This window comes from Meriones unguiculatus, chromosome 2 (genome assembly GCF_030254825.1).
Source record: "Meriones unguiculatus strain TT.TT164.6M chromosome 2, Bangor_MerUng_6.1, whole genome shotgun sequence".
Taxonomy (NCBI): domain Eukaryota; kingdom Metazoa; phylum Chordata; class Mammalia; order Rodentia; family Muridae; genus Meriones; species Meriones unguiculatus.
In genome coordinates, this window is record NC_083350.1 from 74,377,387 (window position 1) to 74,397,238 (window position 19,852).

The window sequence follows — 19,852 nt, forward strand, 5'->3', positions numbered from 1 at the left end:
TAGACCTCAAACTTGCCTCCCTGTGAACTGGTTGGCCAAATAAAATCCCAAATTATGGTATTTCATTGTTCATTGAATCAGGATTTCCAGGAAAAGAATGCAATAAGAAAATATAATTGCCACACCCATATGTTTGAGGGCACTATTCACAATAGCCCAAACTTGGAAGTAAACCAAGTGTTAATCAATGGAGACAAACAAAAGGTGAATCAGAAGACATGGAATTCTGTCCATTCAGCATGGAAGAGGGGGGAAATACTGACACATTGTACAAAGTTATGACCCTTGAGAGCTTAGGCTAATGGAAATAAGCTAGCCACATTATCAAATATTATATGTGTTATGTTGTGCAGGTCCTCAGGAACCTTTAGGGTCCTGACAGCATCCTATGTCAGGGCCTGCGTCCTGCACCTGACATCTTCCGGGCCAGGTACTTAGGCACTACTGGTTTGCCACTGCCCCTCCCATCTCACTCTTGCTCTCTCTCTGCTCTCTTCCCTCTCTCTGTTGAGGCACCATGTCTGTCTGTCTGTCTGTCTGTCTCTCTCCCCCCCACCATGTCTGTCTGTCTGTTTCTCTCACCCTCTCTCTCTCCTTCCCCCTCTCTCCATTTCCATCCAATAACTCTTTCATATCAAATCTGTCAGATGCATGGTGTATTTTTAAATATATCCCAACAACATGATTTCACTTCATTTCTGGAGACATCGGTCCCCAGAAGACAGCACAGTGGTTGCCTGGAGTGAAGGAGGGAAGGAATGGAGATGACTAGGTATAGAGTTGCAGCCTACCAGGTGAAGCAATGAAGACTTTGGAAGGTAGCCAATGCTGTCTGCACAACAATGTCAGTGTCCTAACTGCCATTGAACAACGCGCTTAAGATGGTGAAAATGAAAAATTTTATATTTGTGTTACTCCACAATTAAAAATAAGAATAAGGAATACTTTTATAAAGCAGCTATTCACAGCTACGTATTTATGTGTGTTCATGTATGTATATGCATGTAGGTGTATGTGTGGACTGTGTACACACTTATGTACTCTGGTGTGTGGGGGCCAGAGGTCAACACTGGCTCTCTCTTAACCACTCTCCATCTTATCTTTGAGCTGTGTCTCTCACTGAACCTGGGGCTCGCTGACAAGGCAGGCTGGCCATCATATCCAGGGGTCCCGTCTCCACCTTCCTAGCCCTGGGGTGACGGCCTGCCACCAGGCCTGGCCTCTCCCGGAGGTTCTAAGGGACTACACCAAAGTCCTCGCATTTGTGCAGCAAACCCTTTACCAGCTGAGCCAAGACAAGGCTGAGGCTCCGGCTTGCAGTTCCTGCTGGTCGGGGAAGCAGTTATCAACGTCATGGAATGAGAACAACGAATGGATTTAACCTAAAGTTTAGTTTTGACTGTCAGAAAGCACCACAGAGACAGTGATTCGAACCAATCATTCCAATCGAAAGCACAACTCACCTGACCCAGATCCAAGGTGAGGTTGACTCTGTTGTACTGTGTGCCTGAGGAGAGAGGCGGGCTTTGCCACCACCGTTCTGACCCATCGATCGCGTGGGTGGCCGGATGAGCCTTCCTGAAATCCTCCGAATTACAGTAGTCACAGAACTGGCCCTGAGGAGGAGAGAAGGCCCTTTTACATATTTTCAACAAATGTTTTTGCATCAGTTTAACAGGGAAAAAAAAAAGCCCCCCAAAGACTGCCCTGTGCCTCTTGAGATGCCTGCCGTGGCCGAAGGCAGTGTTTGAGGGCCGTCAGGCTTCCTCTTCCACTTAGTCTGAAACCATGTCACCTGTTTGCCTTCTGTGTTGGGGGTGCAAAGATATTTTCTCCTTAACAAGCCCCCTGGACTCTTAAAGTCCTCAATTTAGCAGTTCTATGTGAGGTCCTGGAGCAGGAAGAGGATCCCAGCCATGATCCCAGCACAGGCACAAACTGTACAAAGGAGCACCAGGGAAGCCATAGCCTACAGCAAAGTACAGAATGCTGCTGCAGTCCAGGGCTGGGTACAGCTCACGGTGGAAGAGATGACTCCTGGGCTGCTGGTGAGAGTGAAGGTGAGGCCTGGGGCAAACAGTTTTTAGCCCGGAACAAGAAAGTGTTCCAAGGTGAACAACCAACATGAGCAAAGACAGGGGCCAGCTGGCCCACACTGAACTAGGTATTGAAAGAGAGGTCAACGGGGACATGAAGCTGGCTGGGAGTGCCAGAGTAAGAAGCAGTTAACTGCACGGGTAAACTGGAGTCTGTTTTTCTGGCTGGGAATAGCCAGCCCCTAACTGACTTCCTCACTCTTCTGACTGGCAGATTGGATCCTGCTGTCGTTCTCCTTTGTTCCTTCCAGTGCAGAATTTCACTGCTTTTTACCAGCTAAAAAGCTGAGCCTTGGTCCTCCTCGTGTCTGGCTAATACATCAGCCTGGTCAAAGCACCATGCTTCCCCACAGGGGATGGCCTCACAGACTGGACTGCTACGCTCCCAAATAAGTTACCCTGTAGTATAAGGAGCATGAAGGAGGTGGGAGGTGAAGGAGCAGAACTACGCTCACCACCTCCTCAGGAACATGGTGTAGCAAACGCGTAGCTCTTCTGCCATTTTCAAACGCTCTCAAATGTTCTGAGGTAAGCTTGTTTCTGCCATGCAGTCAAATGTGATTGTACGCAAAATGTGCTTTTGTGGTGTACAACTGCTCTTTCCCACGTGCTGAGCTGCTTGTGTAGATGTCTAATCGTTTGGTATTATATAAAGAATTTCTAGAACTCAGAGGCAGCGCCTTGGAGGCATGGGAGCAAAGTTTGTGCATGGCTTCCTCTGCACCCTGCCACTTCAGCCAACCCGTCACACCGCCTAGAAGGTCAGCAGAACAAAGACTCCCTTCGCAATTTCTTAAGAAGTTTAAAGGTGTTCTAAAAATTACTGTTACTGTCGTGTTGTGTGCGTGAGTATACGTGTGAATACGCGTGGGAGACTGCATGTAAAAGTGTGTTGTGGATTTGTTTCGGTCCCAGGTGGGGGATGTGGGACTGAATCAGATGGTCCACAGCAGCAGACTCATGTGGGTTCTGAGAGGAGCTCTTTGCCAGCTGCAGATAGTTTAAACCCGAAGACTCTGGAGAGAGAATGCATGCCAGAGCCCAGAGAGTGTGGAGGTCTGAGAAAGAATAAGGCTGCTCCTGCTTCCCCCTCGCTGCTTCTGGTTGCTGTTGTGAGACAAGAAGTTGGAGATCTCCTGAAAAGAGGGTTGGACAGTCTCTAAGGAACCCGATGACCCTAACCAGCAGGAAGCAGCTAAAAGAACTGCGCCCCTCTCCCACTAATCCTTTCTCTCTCCTATCTGGTGTTGGGGTGTTGGAAAGAACTAGGGTGGAGTAGGGAGAAAAAGATAAAAGAAATGTAAATACAAGAGTTTTAAAAAGTATACAACATGTGTGTCTTCATGTGTGTGTGTGCATGTGGGAGAGTGTGTGTGTGTGTGTTTGAGTGTGTGTGTGTGTGTGTGTGTGTGTGTGTGTTGGCCAAAGGAAAATGCTAGGCAATTGGTTCCCTCTACCTTTATGTGGATTCCAGGAATGAAACTCAGGTTGCCAGGCTTGAGCAGCAAGGCCCTTCCTCATGGGAAAAGGTTTTGCTATTGATTTAAGCCTCCAAGTTTTGGATGTTCCTTTACTTATTATATGCAAAAGAATCAGTAACTCAACAGAGAACAGAATATCCCTAAATTTCCAAAACATACACCAAATCTTTTCACAGCATCAAAAAAAGTACAAACAGTTCAACAGAAAAAATGGGCAAAACAGGAACAGGCCTCTTGCAGGAGAGGCGGTGTAAAACACTTGAGAAAATATCTCCCCACATCACCATTAGCAGCTCTAGCAGATCATATGTGATAGCACTTCATACTCAGCCTACCCAAGTTTAAAATGTGCTGACAGTAAGTATTAAAAGGGTGTATTAAGAGCATAAACACTAAGGGCAAAAAGGGTATAAAAACTTTGGAAGCTGCTTTTACATCACTCCTACAATAAATTCCCACTTAGAACATAGCATGCAATATAACATATTTGATGCCATCGCATGCAAGAATATTTATTGCAGCCTGTTCAGAAGAGCAAGATCCTGAGACTTAGCTAACTGCCTGGCTACAGGATAGCAGGTGATTTGAGAATGGCATGGTCACACCATAAGTGGCTGTTTAAACAATAATGAATGAGTATATCCAGCAAGACGGTGGAATCTTGGAAATAAATTGGTGAAAATAGCATAAAACTAAAAGCAACCTGTAATGAAAAGCATGTATTCTTTAGAAAATATATATGGGTATAATAAAAACTTTATTTCAAATAGGAAGCTGGGCACGGGGGTATAAGACTGTAGTCCCAGTGCTTGGGAGCCTGGGTACAAGCATCATGAGATTGAAGGCACCTTGGGCTGTGCAGTGAGACCCTGTATCAAAAAGAAAAAAAAAAAAGAAGGAAATGGAGGAAAACAACATAATAATTAATAAAGGATTCAGGATGGTGCTTTCCTCAAGTGACTGGGGACAGTGGAAACAAGGGGACATAAGCTACCACACGGGTTATCATGTAGGTTCTGCTTTTGATTTTGGTAGCAAGTTCATGCATATTTACTGCACTATTAAATGATCTTGCACACGAGAGAGAGATCTACACACATAAATAGAATACAATGTAATTTTAAAAGTACATGTTTATTATTGGCCCTGTAATCATTGCAGTGGTATTATCTAGCCTGCTATCATAATTAATAAAGACACAGACACCTGTTAGATTTTAGATTTGCCGTATTTCACCTTGGGCTGGGCAGATAATTCCATCTATGCTCTCTCATTATCTCCCAGCCCCCATCCCATGCCATTTGCTTTAATCATTCCTATCTGGACTACTTTCCATCCATAATCCCAAAATACTTGCTTATATTCTTCATCTGGGCCCTTCCTCTCCACACCATTCTCCGAGCCTTTCCTCCTGCTTCTTTTTCTATCCCATGGCAACCCTGCTTTCTCCTTTCGCCTTCACCTTCCTCTCTTTCCTGTGATCCCCTCTCCTCCAAACCCAAGAACCTTAGCTCCGCCCACCTCACCTTTGCCCTGCCCATGTGTAGGAAGTATTTATTTAGCCAATCAGGAGGCAAGGTAACACAAACATCATTTTTGGGTGAGGGAGTGTTCACAGAACAGTAAGAATCTTGTGGTGGGGCAGGGGGAGGGAAGAGAATTAAGTTAATACAAAGCACCAGGGGCCATGCTACTACAATACAGTAGATCTTAAAAAAGAAAAAAAGGATATGTTCAAATAAATATCCATGAAGTGTAATGCCCCAGCATAGGCAGTCCACGGAGCTAAGCCAGCATTCACCCAGGGGTCCAGCAATGGCATCTTCTTCATAAGGATGGGAATCTAGTCTCTGCTAGCTCCCAACACTCTTGATCATTGTCTTAGGCTAAGCAGCCTCTGGCAAGCCACACTCTGCACCGAATTCACAATACAAATCCTGTGTGGTCCTAATTAAGCAGGCACGGATTCCAACAGTACCCCCTGATGGAACTTTTGGTTTTCTGTTTGAACATTGGTTCTTTTGCTCAGTTTATTCAAACTAACGCCACAAATCTAGAGCATTGGAAACTGGGGTAAAAGCAGAGAAATAACACTAATGGTTGGCTCTGCCCTTGAAGAAAGTTGCTAAGAGACCAGAGCAATCATTTGACCAGCACACGTTCCTAGAAAGTGCTATAACCGAGGCGGCACGGACACCTGGGGGGCCGGGTGCACCATGGCGTTCTCGGCTTGGCATCTACCGCACGCAGGTTCATGACAAAGCACGGGACACGGGGATGTGGCAAGACGGAGTCAAAAAGAGTTAGCATGCCTGGCCGGAAACCACACAGCCAGGGCACGCAGGGGCCAGGAGCTGCACAGAGGTCTGAAAATGCTGCAAGCAGCCCAACACTCTTCCCCGGCTGAGCCACTCTGCAAGCTCCATCAGAGAGCCCTGCTCCGAGTCGGACGGAATGTGAGGCCACATTGGAATAGCAATTATGCTGGTTTCCAAGTACCTGCCCCAACAGATGTGCGCAGAGGCCCAGCTCAGAGAGGAGTCCTGCCAGGCAGCAGTTTCCAGGCTCACCCTCACATCGGGCACAGAAATCCTGGCAAGAGGAACATCCAGGCACACTCATCCATCAACCTCATGTGCCGTGCACGCACACTGTCAGGGGCTCCACTCCTATCCATCATTCTCTACGACTCTAACAGCTATGGCAGTGCCAGTGCTCAAACCTAAGCCAGCCCTAAAGGGAGAGCGCTCTGCAGGGAGCCAACTTCAAACCTGAGGCCGCCCCTTTGCAAAGACCCTGTTGCCTTCGAGAGGCACGAAAGCACACAGGTGTGGCTACAATTGTCAAAGCGAGCACTTGGTCATTCCTGAAAGTTTGCACAGTGTGGAGTGAGTGGTGATTCCCCGGCACACGGAGTAGCTGGTACTGCGGCTCTGCACGTTTCACAGCGCCAGGGGCGGGAACATTACCTCCCCACTGTGCCAGGCTCCTGGATAGAAAGATTTGAGTGAGAGAGAAAACAAGAGATTCACAGTTGGCTCTAAGTATTGAAGGAAAGCCTTCTGGAAAATAAGCAATCAGAAGGGCAAACAGAATAGATCCTGGAAGCAGCTGAAGAAAGGGAATGGGATGGGAGCTACCATAGATGTCCTCAGAAAGATTCTGCCCAGCATGGGATAGACGCACCTCAGCAAATTAGAACAGTGGACATAATCGTATAATCATTTACTTAGGTTGGGGCAGACACTGTGAGCTACACTGGGTCCCAAAATTTATATTTAATACCTAATCTTTAGTACCTCCGAATGTTCCTGTATTTGGAGAAAGAGACTTCAAAGCGACAATTAAGATAAAATGAGGTCATGAGGGTAGGCCCTAATCCAATAAGGCCAGTGTGCTTTGAGGTGAGATAAGGACTCGCCACAGGCAAAGCGTGTAAAGGCCCAGGAAGAGATCACCTGCAGCCAAGGAGTGAGAGCAGAGGACGTGGCCTGACGACACTTTGATCCTGGGTCTCCAGAGTGGTGGAACACTAAATCCCATTGTTTCAGGTTTCCAATCCGTGGACCCCTTTCGGCAGCCTTAGTAAACTAATTTAACCCCACACAAAGCAAGTCTTGACAGAGGTGTGTGTGAGGTGCCCGCAGAAGGAAAGTCTCTAAACAGATCGCCCAGACCAGTACCCAGGTGTTTATGTGAGCTGGTCCAAATGGGCCTGAACCCTTCCTCGGTGCCTCAAACACAAAGAAGACTCCTAACTGAATGTTCCCAACCATTTGTTCAGCCACCACCTCTCCTCGTTCTGTTTAAGGACTACTTTTGTGGTAGTCTGTTTATAAACATCTCCAAAAAAAAAAGTGGCCTTTGTTCCACCCCCAAGGCTTCCTACAGGGCCCCATCTTCCGCTCTCCCTTAAAGACGGGACCCTCATATCCCTGTCAAAAAATCCTGTAGGTAATGGAGAATCCAAGCCCAAACTCAGGATGTCCACAGAGCTTGCTTCCTCTGACACCTGAGGGGAAGACTCCTGCCTCGTCTCCTCCAGCCTCCTGAAGCCCAGTGTAGACACGCATCTTAACTGAAGTGTCAGGAACCCAGGCTCTGACATCCAGGCCACACCGACACATCACGATCTTCAATGAGCAGCTGTGGCCATTCAGAAGGTCACGGCTGGTGATGCTCCCTCATGGAAGAGGGTGCGGGAGGGTCGTTTGACTCTTGCCTGGGACTCCTGTCACTCTGTGCATGTCCCCAGGGTCTTATGATGGGAGCGGGCCATCCATGCAGCCAAGGGGGGGTCGTCATCTCTGCCGGGTGAGACTGTTCAGTGCGGCGTTTGCCTAGGGGCCACCGCCTGCACCATAAGGAGACCTAGGAAACTCGCTGGCTCATCAAACTAGACTTGAGTAGAATAATTTGGTCTGTCATAGTGCCCTATCTGGAGCGAGCAGATGTTTGTCCTTCAGGGAAGGTTCACAAAACACCTGCCTTCCAAAGCACAGCTTGTTGGAACTCGGCGCTTGGTGCTTTCTTGTCCAATGCTCCCACCAGGGTTAGTCGTTCTGGCAGGAAAATTCTAGGCTGCCGTCGCCTTTGAACGTTGTGCCTAAGACAAGCTGCCACAGGAGAGCCCAGTCACAGGCAGAAAGAAGCGGCCCCACCCTCGGGGAGCTCATGAGCTGACATGGAAGAGTAGAAACAGCCCCACAGGGCTGTGGCATCATCTGGATGGTGGGAAGTTCAGCTGGAGTTCCGAGGAGAGCGTGGTGACCGGCACAGCAGTTATCACGGAAGCAGGGCACGGCAGGTAAGGCACAGACCAGTCACCCTTAGTTTGAGTCGTGGCTTTGCCACACACTTGCTGTGGAGTCTTAGAATGTCACTAAGGGTCTCTGTTCTTCAGAATCCTCTTTGGTAAGATGAGCATGTCCAGCAAAGCTCCTCTGTGAATTTTTAAATTGCTGTGACGATGAAGGCAGAACAGAGACAAAAGATAAAGGTGTTTGCAGGCCAAGCCTGGTTAGTTATCAGGCTTACCTCTACCCTTTCCTTGGCGCCTTCCTATAAAGTTTGCACAGAGACGTGCTAGCATCCGAGTACTGGGAACCAGTTTCCTCCTCCACTTCTTGGGATGAAGACAGACACAGGCCCCGAGAGCCCATGTTCTGTCTAGCAAACACCCATTCATTAATTCCACGTGTGTTTTCTGAGCATGGTGAACTCACTGAGAGATTATAATGCTTACAAGGTTGGAAGTTGCAAGGACACGTGGAACTCAGTGAGCTGGCTTCGCCTAGGCAGTTTCCACCCAGTTGGCATGAAAATTCTAATTCTAATCCTCGTCTCTCCCCCTACAGACGCAGCCCTGTCCAAATGCACTCTGGCCTCTCCTTAGTCTTTAGCCAGGAGTTTGCACACACACCACAACCACAGGCAGGCCCTTTCATTTAGACCTTGACTTAAACTACTCAGGGACAACTTAATAACTCCTTTCCTCAGTGGGCAAATGGACCCAGAAATACCTAAATGACAACCAGAAGCAATTTGTGATCTGGAAAAAAAAATTATTGCCACATAAATTAGCTTTAAAACCTAATCCCCCTAAATGTCATTTTATCTTGTGCAAAAATATGAGTGGTATCTAAACTAGTCATTAACACACTCCAGAGCAACTTTATGCTGCTATTCTGTAGAAGGCTCCGGAAGCGTTTGTTGGGAATGAGTCAGCAAACCAAATCTAGCCATACATAAAGCAGTGTACACTTCAACAGCATGAGAATTTTATGGGCCACAAGATGGCTCCATGAGTGAAGGCACTTTTCACCAAACTTGACCATCTTGAGTTTGATTCCCAGGACCTGCACAGTGGTTGAAGAAGAGAACTGACTCCCACAATTGGTCCTATGAACTCCGGCATGAACCTGCACATATGAATATACATGCAAGCCCACGCAATCCCAAAACACATACACACAGAGAGAGAGAGAGAGAGAGAGAGAGAGAGAGAGAGAGAGAGAGAGAGAAAGTAATACAAAATTTAATTAAAAGAGTAAAATAATTTCACATAACATTTTTACTACTATGTGACTACTATGACAAATACTTTTTGTAAGCTTACCATTTTAGAAGTCTTATCTGGGAACCAACTCAGCTCATGAAAAGTCTCAACATCTGTGAACATTATTTAAAAAAAAAAAAAAGTCAAGCTAGAGCTGGGAAGATGGCTCCTCAGCTCAGAGCGCTTGCTGCTTAAGCATGAAGACCTGAGTTCAAGTCCCCAGCACCCACATAAAAAGGTGGTCCCACATGCCTGGAACACCAGCGCTGACAGGAGAGGAGACAGGAGGCTTTCTGCTGCCTGCTGGCTGCCAGCTTAGCGCCAGGCTCAGCGAGAAACCCTGTCTCTAAGGAATGAGGAGGACAGTGATAGAGAAGGACGACGGAGGTCACATCTCATCTCCTCAGACACCGGTAGTACAAGTGTGCATATACCACACACACATACTAAATGTGAGCTACTATTATTGTTTCATATGTAGGGAAAACGAAGTGACACAGTTCTTCCAAAGTCAGGGAGCTGGTGGATTTGGAACAAAGCTCATGTCTAAACTGCAGTCACATGCTTTACCCATGAGAATGAGTTCTTAGTAGACACAAGGACATGACATCCCAACCCATCACAGAAGTTTCCCTGCAGTTTTAAGAAAACTGGGCATACAAGTTTTTCGGCCTTGTAAGCATTATAATCTCTCAGTGAGTTCACCATGGTCAGAAAACACACGTGGAATTCATGAACGGGTGTTTGCTAGACAGAACACGGGCTCTCAGGGCCTGCGTCTGGATCCTCTTTGCATCCTCAGAATGCAGAATAATAAGCATTTAATAATTGTTTGTGCATGGATGGGTAAATTTGTTAACCAATTAATTGATTGATTAAAGGTATCAGTATTGGAAAGGAAGAAAAACATGCAACTGTATGAGAAAAATCCCAGTGAGTTTATTTTTAAAAAAAAGAAACTGCAGTAATGTCATGGGATGTAAAATCAATAGTCAAAAATCAACGCACCTCTAGTACGGTTATGTATACATATAGAGGACAGCCAGCTAACACATTTATTTCCAAACCTGCCATTTTGTCCCCTGCACGAAACACTAGACCTTGTTTTCCAAGTGTCATGCTTGATAAAACCTTGAAGAATTAATTAATGCCAGGGCTGTGCAGAGAAAAATAAAAATCGCCTTCCCTGAAGGTTGTGACACCAGAAAACAATGAAGCCTAAAAAATGTGCATCACTCAAAATATGGTGTCTTCATGTCTTTTCCCAAGTTTTGAAACTTGTGTTTGAATTCCTAGCACCCTATGGTGGTGGTGGCTAACGCTCATCTGTAACTCCAAGTCCAGGGAATCTGATGCTTACTTCTGACCTCTGTGGGCACCAGAGATATACATGGTACCTATACATATACATGCAGGCAAAACACTCATAAATATAAAACAAATTAAGTAAGTGAAGGTATTAGTCACCTTTACATGCACAGGACATTTGTCTGAATTCTCAAAATAACTTTTATCATTAATAATTGTTACAAGAATGTCAATGGTCATAGTAAATGTCTTAAATTTCCCAGGCCTCACTCAAGGATTTTATATGAATGAGAGGAAAGGCCCTGTTAACAAATGATTCTCTTTCACAATAGTTCTATAAACAGAGCCTTGGTGTGACTCCTATTTGTGGCCACAGAGTTTCAGCTCTGTTGTGGCTTATAGAAAATAGTGAACACGGCCACACTGGTCCAGGCCTGTATGTGCATGTGTACAACGACGCCTTCCAAGTTGGACACAAGCTCTCTACAGAAGCCGCCGTGGAGTTCAGGGATGGAGACAGGGCGTGCACAAACTCACCAACTCTGTTTGGGGAGATTTCATCCCTGACAACTGTAGTGTTTGTGCCAAGCTAGCCCAAACTTCGTAGGTTCTATCTCCTTTTTCTTCTTCTAAAGAGTTTCTTTTTATCGTTTTTTAATTGTGTGTAGGCACACACATGCCTGCATGTGGGTATATGCATACGAGTGCAGGTGCCCGAAGTGGACAACTCCGGAGCTGGAGTTACAAACATTTGTAATCTGCCCGAGGGGGCGCTGAGAACTGAACCTGGGTCCTCTGGGGAAACACCAAGAGTGCTTAGCTGCTGAACTGTCTCTTAGCCCGTGAACTCAAGCTATGTTTTCGACATGGTCTTCCATTTTTGTTTTATCATTGCTGTTGTCCTGTGTCTTAATGTGTGGCATCTCCAGGTTCCACAGGCAGGAAACATGAAAAGCCAATGCACCTATCAGGCTAACTGTTCTGCATCTTTACCTCCCTCCCCATGCAATAATCAGTGTTTTCTAAGCTCCTGTGTGCCGCACGCTTCGTGATAGAGCTGAGGGCACTGACAGGACCCTGGGATCAAAGAAATCACTCAAAATGAAAACTCAAAACTTTGAATAACAGCAAGAACCCGAAACCTTCTTAAAGGGACATTTCGGGCCAGGAACGCCACTGGGAATAATGTTCTCACACAAACAGAACTCAGGCTGTTGACAAAGGCCACCACTAAAAAGCTGGCATTGCTGTTAATAGATGCACTACCAAAAATAGACCACTACCGTGGAACCAGATTCTATTTCAAGAAATGGCCTTTGTTCCATTTTGTAACTTTAAGTTTTGCAGATCCTTTTGGCGTGAAATTCTAAATCCTGCCTGGTCTCACAAATTTATTTTTAGAAAGTTCGAGGAAACAGAGCTGCTTCAGTTAACCCCTTGACTTCCAGTCTCCAGGGTCAAATCTGTCTCCACTCAGATACGACTGGATTAATCGTAATCGCTCTGTCCTTCTCCACTTGCACCCAGCCACCCTTCCCTGCTCTGAAAAAGCAAATACATATGGACTACCGCCCACACTTGGTGAAAGTGTCCAGTAGTCCAACCTCTGGAGCCCAGCTTTCTCTTCCCTGCCGGCAAGCACTCAGCTTCCCTGAGTCCCGAAGCTGTTGGAGCAGAAAGCAACTTTGGTTCATTCTCTGAGGAGGAAAACATCACCCTACAGAGGGGTCTATGCAGTTCCGCCCTGACCTAGAGCCACAATCTGTTGAGTGAGTCTGAGAAGTCACTTCCTACTCGTCTGGGAGTGACAGCGCATGGGCTTTGGCCTGTCTTACAAGCCCAGTAAAACCTGGAAAGGGAATTTTCTGGGCAGCCCGAACAACAGGATCAACCGACCAATCACTAAAATTGCCCCTTGGGGGTATGCTGTGGCTGCCTGTGGGCAAATCTGGGGAGAAACACAGGTAAGGATCAATCTCTGTGATGCCTTTCTTCATTCCACACCTGAGATGCCCATAACTGGGACAATTCTCTCCAACAATACTGTGGCAAGCAATCCAGTGCACACCAGAATTAAATATTCAAGCTATAGTTGATTTGTTAGCATAACTTAAATAGAAAACTCAGTTTTGCTAATATTCAATATATAGATTGTCACAGAGGCCTTCACCTAGCCCTCAAGTCAGATGACCACTCGCTTTTAAAGATTTTTGAGTGTCTGAGAGAGAGAGTAGGCCACCAGCCTACAGGGTGGCTATGACACATACCTGGTCAAGTGAAAAATAGACTCTCTCCACTTAAACAGCAGAAAAGATGCAACCCGATTGAAATGGGACGTGAACATGAAAGCCTTTTGACTGTGCAGGGCTCCCCAGTGATCTCATGCTGAAGCATTTCCAATGACTTAAAGGGGATGAGCCAAGATGATGGACTTGAAGCAGTCAGCACCTTCCAATTTCTCAACAGTTCTGAACCAAACCAGCCAGAAAACGGCTTCTTAGCAAAACTGGTCACTGAAAGGACACACTGAAGTTTAAACGGAGGGAAACTTGGAGAGACCCAGTTTGGATAGGGTCAAACTGGATAGGACAGAGGGTGAGAAAGAACACCACAGGGCGGAGCCTGGGGGCCTGATTGCAGAGGGATACAGTGACACGGGGAGAAAAAGTGCAGCTTGGAAAAGCAGAGCAGAAACAAACAGAAAAGAAAGTCTGACTACAGCTGATTTAGAAACTGTGTAACATTGTCCTGGAGAATCCTGTGCTTTTCTCAGTGTAACAGCGGGAGCCATCTTGAAGCTGTTAGGGAAACGTTAGCTCTTGTAATGGTTAGATACAAGTGTTGCCATGACGTAATGTGGAACCATCTGGGAAGACAGTCTCAGAATGTCCAGACCAAGTTGGCCTGTGGGCACGTCGTGGGGGGGGGTGTTCTTAATTATGGTAATAGAGGTGGGACAGCCTGGCCCACGATGAGCAGCACCTGGGCACATCCTGGACTGTGCAAGAGTGACGAGGGTGAGCTAGGCCATGAGCATGCACACGCTCACTCTTTCTCTGCTCCTGACTGTGGATATGACCAGCTGCTTCAAATTCCTGCCTCGACTTCTCCACAACATGAACTGTAATAATACGAATTCTAATAAGAAGTAGGAAGAAAAATCAGGTAGCATAAAAGCAGCAAAATGAGAGAATTCAGCACATACGTTTTCATTCTAACTCTGATTATGAATGTTCTTAATTATGAAATTAAAGGTGTAGACTGGTAAGTGGACTAACAAACAAGATCCAAATATTTCCTTAAAAATTATTAAATTCATTTGTACACGTAGGAAGAGGTACACAGGCTACAGTGCACATATGAAGGTCAGAGGTCAACTAGTGAGAGAGTTAGTTCTGCTCTTATACCCTGTGGTGACAAACTCAGGGTTCCAGTCTTGGCAGCGAGTGCTTTTATCACTGAGCCTTTGTGCTAATCCAAGGCTGTCTCTGCTGCCTGCAAAAGCTACAGCAGCAAAGACATTCACAGACAGAATAAAAGGGCGGGAAATGAGATCCGAGGCGTGGTGTACAGAAGCAAGCAACTGCTGCTTTACAGTCGTATCCAACAAAGAGGACACCAAGCAAGAGTGGGAGAGAAAGTCCCTGCATGTCGGGAATGAGAGCAACACTTCAGGGAGACATGCCCGTTACGAGCACACTGGCACCAAAGGCTGGTGTGCACTCTTCATAAAACAAGCTTTATTAGATGGAGCCATAGGAATAATGGCTGTGAGCCACCATGTGGGTGCTGGGACTCGAACTCAGGTCCTCTGGAAAAGCAACACGTGATTAACAGCTGAGCCATCTCTCCAGCCCCAAAGAAGAATTTTTTTAAAAAAACTTAAACATATCAAATACAGGTAATGAGACCAGCTCGGTAATCAGTCTCTCAACAAAGAAAAGATGAGGATCAGGAATATTCACTGCTGGATTGCACAATATCTTTAATGATAATTAATATCAATGATCTGTCTTCTAGTCCATAAAATCGAAAGGGAAAGAGTTCCTCTAATGTTAACTAAAAAGCCACTATTACTTCGATACCTAAGTCAAATGTGGATTAACAATTGGCAAAAGAAAACCATAGACCAATGAATGTTCTTCCTGAGCATTAATGCAAAAAAAAAAAAAACTTCAACAAAATATTTGCAGACTAATTTCAACAATCACTAAAAGATTATGCATCGTGATAATGTTGGTTGCATTCCAGGGAAGCAAGGATGGTTCAACAAATGCAAACTGGTAAATAGAATACAGCCCCAAATAAAATCAATAACATGAAATCATTTGACAAAAATCAATATCTCTTCATGATAAAAGGTCTAAAGAAAGTGGATAGAAGCATTGTGCCTGCATTATAAATGCTACATATCATCCTCACGTAGCCAACAGCATACTGAAGGGGGAAAATGCAAATCATCTTCTCCAAAATCAGGACGGAGACAAAAATGTCCACTGTTACTGCCTTAATTCAAGAAAGTACTTAAAATTTAGCTACAACAGTAAGACTAATTAATTTTTAAAATGGTCTGCCTATGGAAGAGGAAGATGTCAAAGTATTTCTATTTGCCATATGATCCTGTACTTAGAAGATCCCACCAAAAATCTTCTAGACCTGACAAACTTAACAAAGCAACAGTAATTCAACATACAAAACTCAATAGCTTTATATATACCAATAATTAATCTACTGAGAAAGAAATCAGGAAAATAATTTCATCCACAAAAGCCTTAAAAAGTCCTAGAGATAAACATATTCAAAGAGGCGAGAGACTTTTACAGTGAAAACTGTGCAACCCTCAGGAAAGAACCTCAAGAAGACACCAGAAGGTGGAAAGACCTCCTGTGCTAAATGGAGGAGCAAAATAAATACCATTAAATGTCTGCTATCAAAAGCCATCCATTGATTCAGTGTGATCCCTATCAAAGAAGAACTACGAATAATTACATATGAAAGCATTTAAAAAAACAAACATGAATAGCCATAGCAATCCTAATCAAAAAGAGCAATGATGGAAATATCACAATGTCTTATTTCAAATTGTACTACAGAGCCATGGTAATTAAAACTTCGTTGAACTGTCACAAAAACAGAAACAGACTAATGGAATAAAATAGAGGACCCCCCAAACAAATCCACACAATTACAGCCATCTGACTTGTCGACACAGATGCCAAAAATATACGCTGGAGAGCACATAGCCACTGGTTACAGTAGCCAAGTATGGAATACTCTAGGTGTCCATCAACAAATGTGTGGATGAAGAAAATGTGTGAATACATACAGCAGAGAATTGGTTCTCAACGTGTGGGTCTTGACCCCTTTGGGGATGAGCCACCCCTTTACAGAAGTTACCTAAGACCATCGGAAAACACACATTTTTGCACTATATTCTTAACAGTAACAAAATTATCGTTAGGAAGTAGCAACAAAAACAATTTTATGATTAGAGGTCACACAACGTGAGAAGCTGTATTAAGGGGTTGAAGCATAAGGAAGGTTGAGAACCTCTGCAGTAGAGTGTTATTTGACAATAATGGCGTGGAGACAGGAGAGCTAGCCCGTCCCTCACCATCCACCACATGGCTCTCCTCAGTTGATGGCTTCTGCTGTGGATGCAGGTGGAGAAAGACTCATCCTCCCTTGGGGGCCTAGTGAGTACATGGACAACACAAAATGGACTGGCTTTTTCCTTCAGGGGGGTCTCCAGGGAGGGGCAAACGTGGGAAGACTGAGAGGTGAGCAGTTTGGGGTGCATGATGTGAGATTTTCAAACAATAATAACAGTAATAATATAGTGATAATAGTAATACAAAGCTCATACCATCCAAAGGATAATGGATAAAATTAGAGATCACCAAAACAAAATGAGCCAGACTGAGAAAGAAAATCTCTTCATTCTCCCTCCTGTATGAATCTAGATTTTAAGAAGAGCCAGGAAAGAAGAAGGTGAACTATTAGGAAAGGGGGTTGGAGGAGGGGAGAGAAGGGAAGGAGCAGGAAGGTGGTTGGTATATGGGTGTGATTTGCAAATTAAAGCCCATTAATCTTGAAAGTTAATATACACTAATAAAATGCTTTTTTGAGAGAAGGATGACATGGATTTTCCCCAAACATTCCAAGCTTGCTGATTTTTTTGGATGACGACTGGCTGCCAGCCAGTGTGTGGTAGACAGCGACCTGATATTTACAGACTAATAAAGGCAGACCCTCTGTTTCATCAAAGTAGGGGTCCTGTGTCAAGGGCACGTGGGAAAGTAAACACTTTTCTAAGGAAATATATGCCTCATGGAGGAAAAGGCATTTTGAAAGGTGGACGTTGGGAACATCGCGCCAATGCCAGAAATTAGCTTTAAAAGTTTCAGATTTTCATTCACTTAAGTGCGGAAGCAGTTTTTTCTAATGTATTTTAATTCTTTTCCTAAAGAAAACTGTGAGTGCTGTTCAGGGTGGGAGGGACCTTCTAAGTGAATTCTGAGTACCATGATTTAGTGAGTGCAGACAGCAAAATCCTGCCACACAGCATCCACTTGGCAGGGCTCCTCTGCCTGTCACCATTTGATTTTTTTTTTTTAGTGAAAAAATGTGCTTTTATACATTTTACATCTTATATATTTTAGCCTTTAATACAGCACTATAGTTCCATGCTTCCAAACATTATAGTAATTGGCACAGAACATTACTCACATAACTTAAACTACTAAGAAAAGAAGAAAAGGGAAGAAAAAGAGACAAAGAGAGGACAGTGAACCAACAAAATGACATGGCCCTCACCTTAACCTCCACTCTCCCCTCCTGTGCATTCTTGAGCAAAAATATATTCGAACCTCGTGTCATTTTGCCACTCTGACTTCCTAGTTTGTGTTCTAAGCAGACTAGGAGAGTGTCAGGGAGCTAATTGTGCATCCTGAAGCTAGCTCAGGCATCACAAAAAAAAAAAAATTCACACAGGTTCCCACTATGTAGCTCAGGCTGGCCTTGAACTTGTCATGGAGCCTGGGCTAACCTCAAATTCTCAGTCCTCCTGCCCCTGGCTCTCCAATGCTGAAACCACAGGTGTGTACCCGGTGCCTCGCCGCCTAGAGTGCTGACCTGGTTTCCTGTTTAGTTTTAGTGCTGGGAGCGAACCTCAGGGCGTCTGCATGCTGGGGAAGCACTCTGTCACTGGGCTATATCCTCAGTATAAGTCTCCATCTTTCTGGAGAGCCTCCAGACATGCAACCTCTAACTTAGAATTGTGGGAGCCGTTGAGCCGAACTAAATGTTTCAGAACAAATTCCATGATGATTACATTTGTACACCTTGTCTAATAACCCACAATAACCCAGAGAATATTTGGAGCCAGTTGGAGAAAATGAAAACATTTTGCATATTTACAGCATATGGTTAAAAAATTGTTTTATCATCAGTTTATCGCTTCACTTCTTCTTTCCATGTAGTGACATACGCACAGTATACTGGCATGCTCATGCGTGCATACACTTTATAAATAAATGAGCATCTACCACATGACCTGTCGTTTGTACCTGCCATTCAAGGCTGTCTAACACAGCTACCCAGACACTCTTAAGCTCCAAAATCACTCCCTCTTAGGCAACACTTCCTGTCCTCAGCAGCGCTTCCAGGAGAGAGGAGAGCTTAGCGTGGAGGATTTGGGCTCCAGCGCTCACACCTATCCTAAGGCAAAATGTTGCTGCTTGGCCTCCTCCCTTGCGCACCTCTCAGCCCAACCTGAGGCTCGGGTGTGAGGGCCTGGCACAACACCAGGTGCTGATCAAGCAGCACCCTCCTCTCCACCAGGTGTTCCCTGCCAGAGTTTCCGCCCACTGAAGCTCTCACTGGCCCCGGAACCGCCTGTGGGTTCATCCTGTGGATCTTTTTTTGCTGACAGTGAAGAGGTCCTACGGACATAACCAGACTACAGAAGTCTCCTAGGCAGGAGCTTGCAAAGAAAAGAAAAGCCTGCCACACAGCTGCCACCAACGCTCAGGGTCGGTCCTGGGCTGGCCAGGTGCCACTGGGTTGATGGACATTTGCAACGAGGCCTCTTCTACGAGCTGGAACCTGACCACAGCTTTCACTAGCCCTGCCTTTGCTCACCCCACCCACCTAGGGTGGCGTGCGGCCAGGGCGATGCTCTCGTGGGCTCGGACCAGGAGCCCCGTGCCCAGGGTCCTAAGCCAGCCTGGCCTTGGGACAGCCGGGTCCCCCATCACTTAGCTCGACTGGGGAAGAGAAGACCCATCCTTTGGCCACAGTAGAAAGCCCGTTCACCACTTTCCACCCAGTCCCCGCCGCCCCTGGAGAACCGTACCTGGATGGTGTGGCCGCTGCCCGGTGCGGTGGGGCCGCCCACCAGCTTGCAGTAGAGCTCAGGACGGGGCCTGGCGCCCCCCGGGCCCCGCTCCCCGCAGGTAGCGCTGGCCCAGATTCTCGCTGCCTGGGCCAGGTTGAAGTAGGGCGGGTGCAGGCTGAGCCCGTTTGCCCGAGGGTCCTGCGCCACCGCGCCCCAGCCGGGCGACCTCCTCGGCAGCAGCAGCAGCAGCAGCGACAGGGTGAGCAGGGGCCGTGAGGACGACGGCGCCCGGCCCGGAGCGCGCGCCATCCCGCGGTGCCCGGGCTCCCGCCTGCGCTCGGCGTGCCCTGCGGAGCGGAACGCCGCCAGCCTCCGCGCCGGCAGCCCCGGGTGTGGGCGGCGCCCCGGGCCGCGCCCCTCGGTCCACGCGCTCGGCCCGCCGCGTGGGCGCGGCCCGGCACTGGCGGAACCCTCCGCCGCCTCCGCCGCTGGCACCGGGGCCGGCACTGCGGGCCGTCAAACTTTTCTCGCTCCCCCAGAGCCGCGAGTGCCAGCGGTGTCCTCCGACCGT

The 19,852-nt window shown here is 46.4% G+C and overlaps 1 protein-coding gene across 1 annotated transcript in view; it reads right to left on the reverse strand.

Annotated features, from left to right (window-relative positions):
- The window catches only part of Lama3 (laminin subunit alpha 3), a 207,665-nt gene extending 188,060 nt beyond the window's left edge, over positions 1–19,605 (reverse strand). Inside the window, exons 1-2 of the mRNA XM_021645417.2 lie at positions 19,300–19,605; positions 1,464–1,616 (exon numbers count right to left, since the gene is read on the reverse strand). Coding sequence (XP_021501092.2) covers positions 1,464–1,616; positions 19,300–19,590 — 444 coding nt within the window. The 5' untranslated portion in view covers positions 19,591–19,605. The remainder of the gene's footprint in view (positions 1–1,463; positions 1,617–19,299) is intronic.
- Positions 19,606–19,852: the final 247 nt, after the last annotated feature.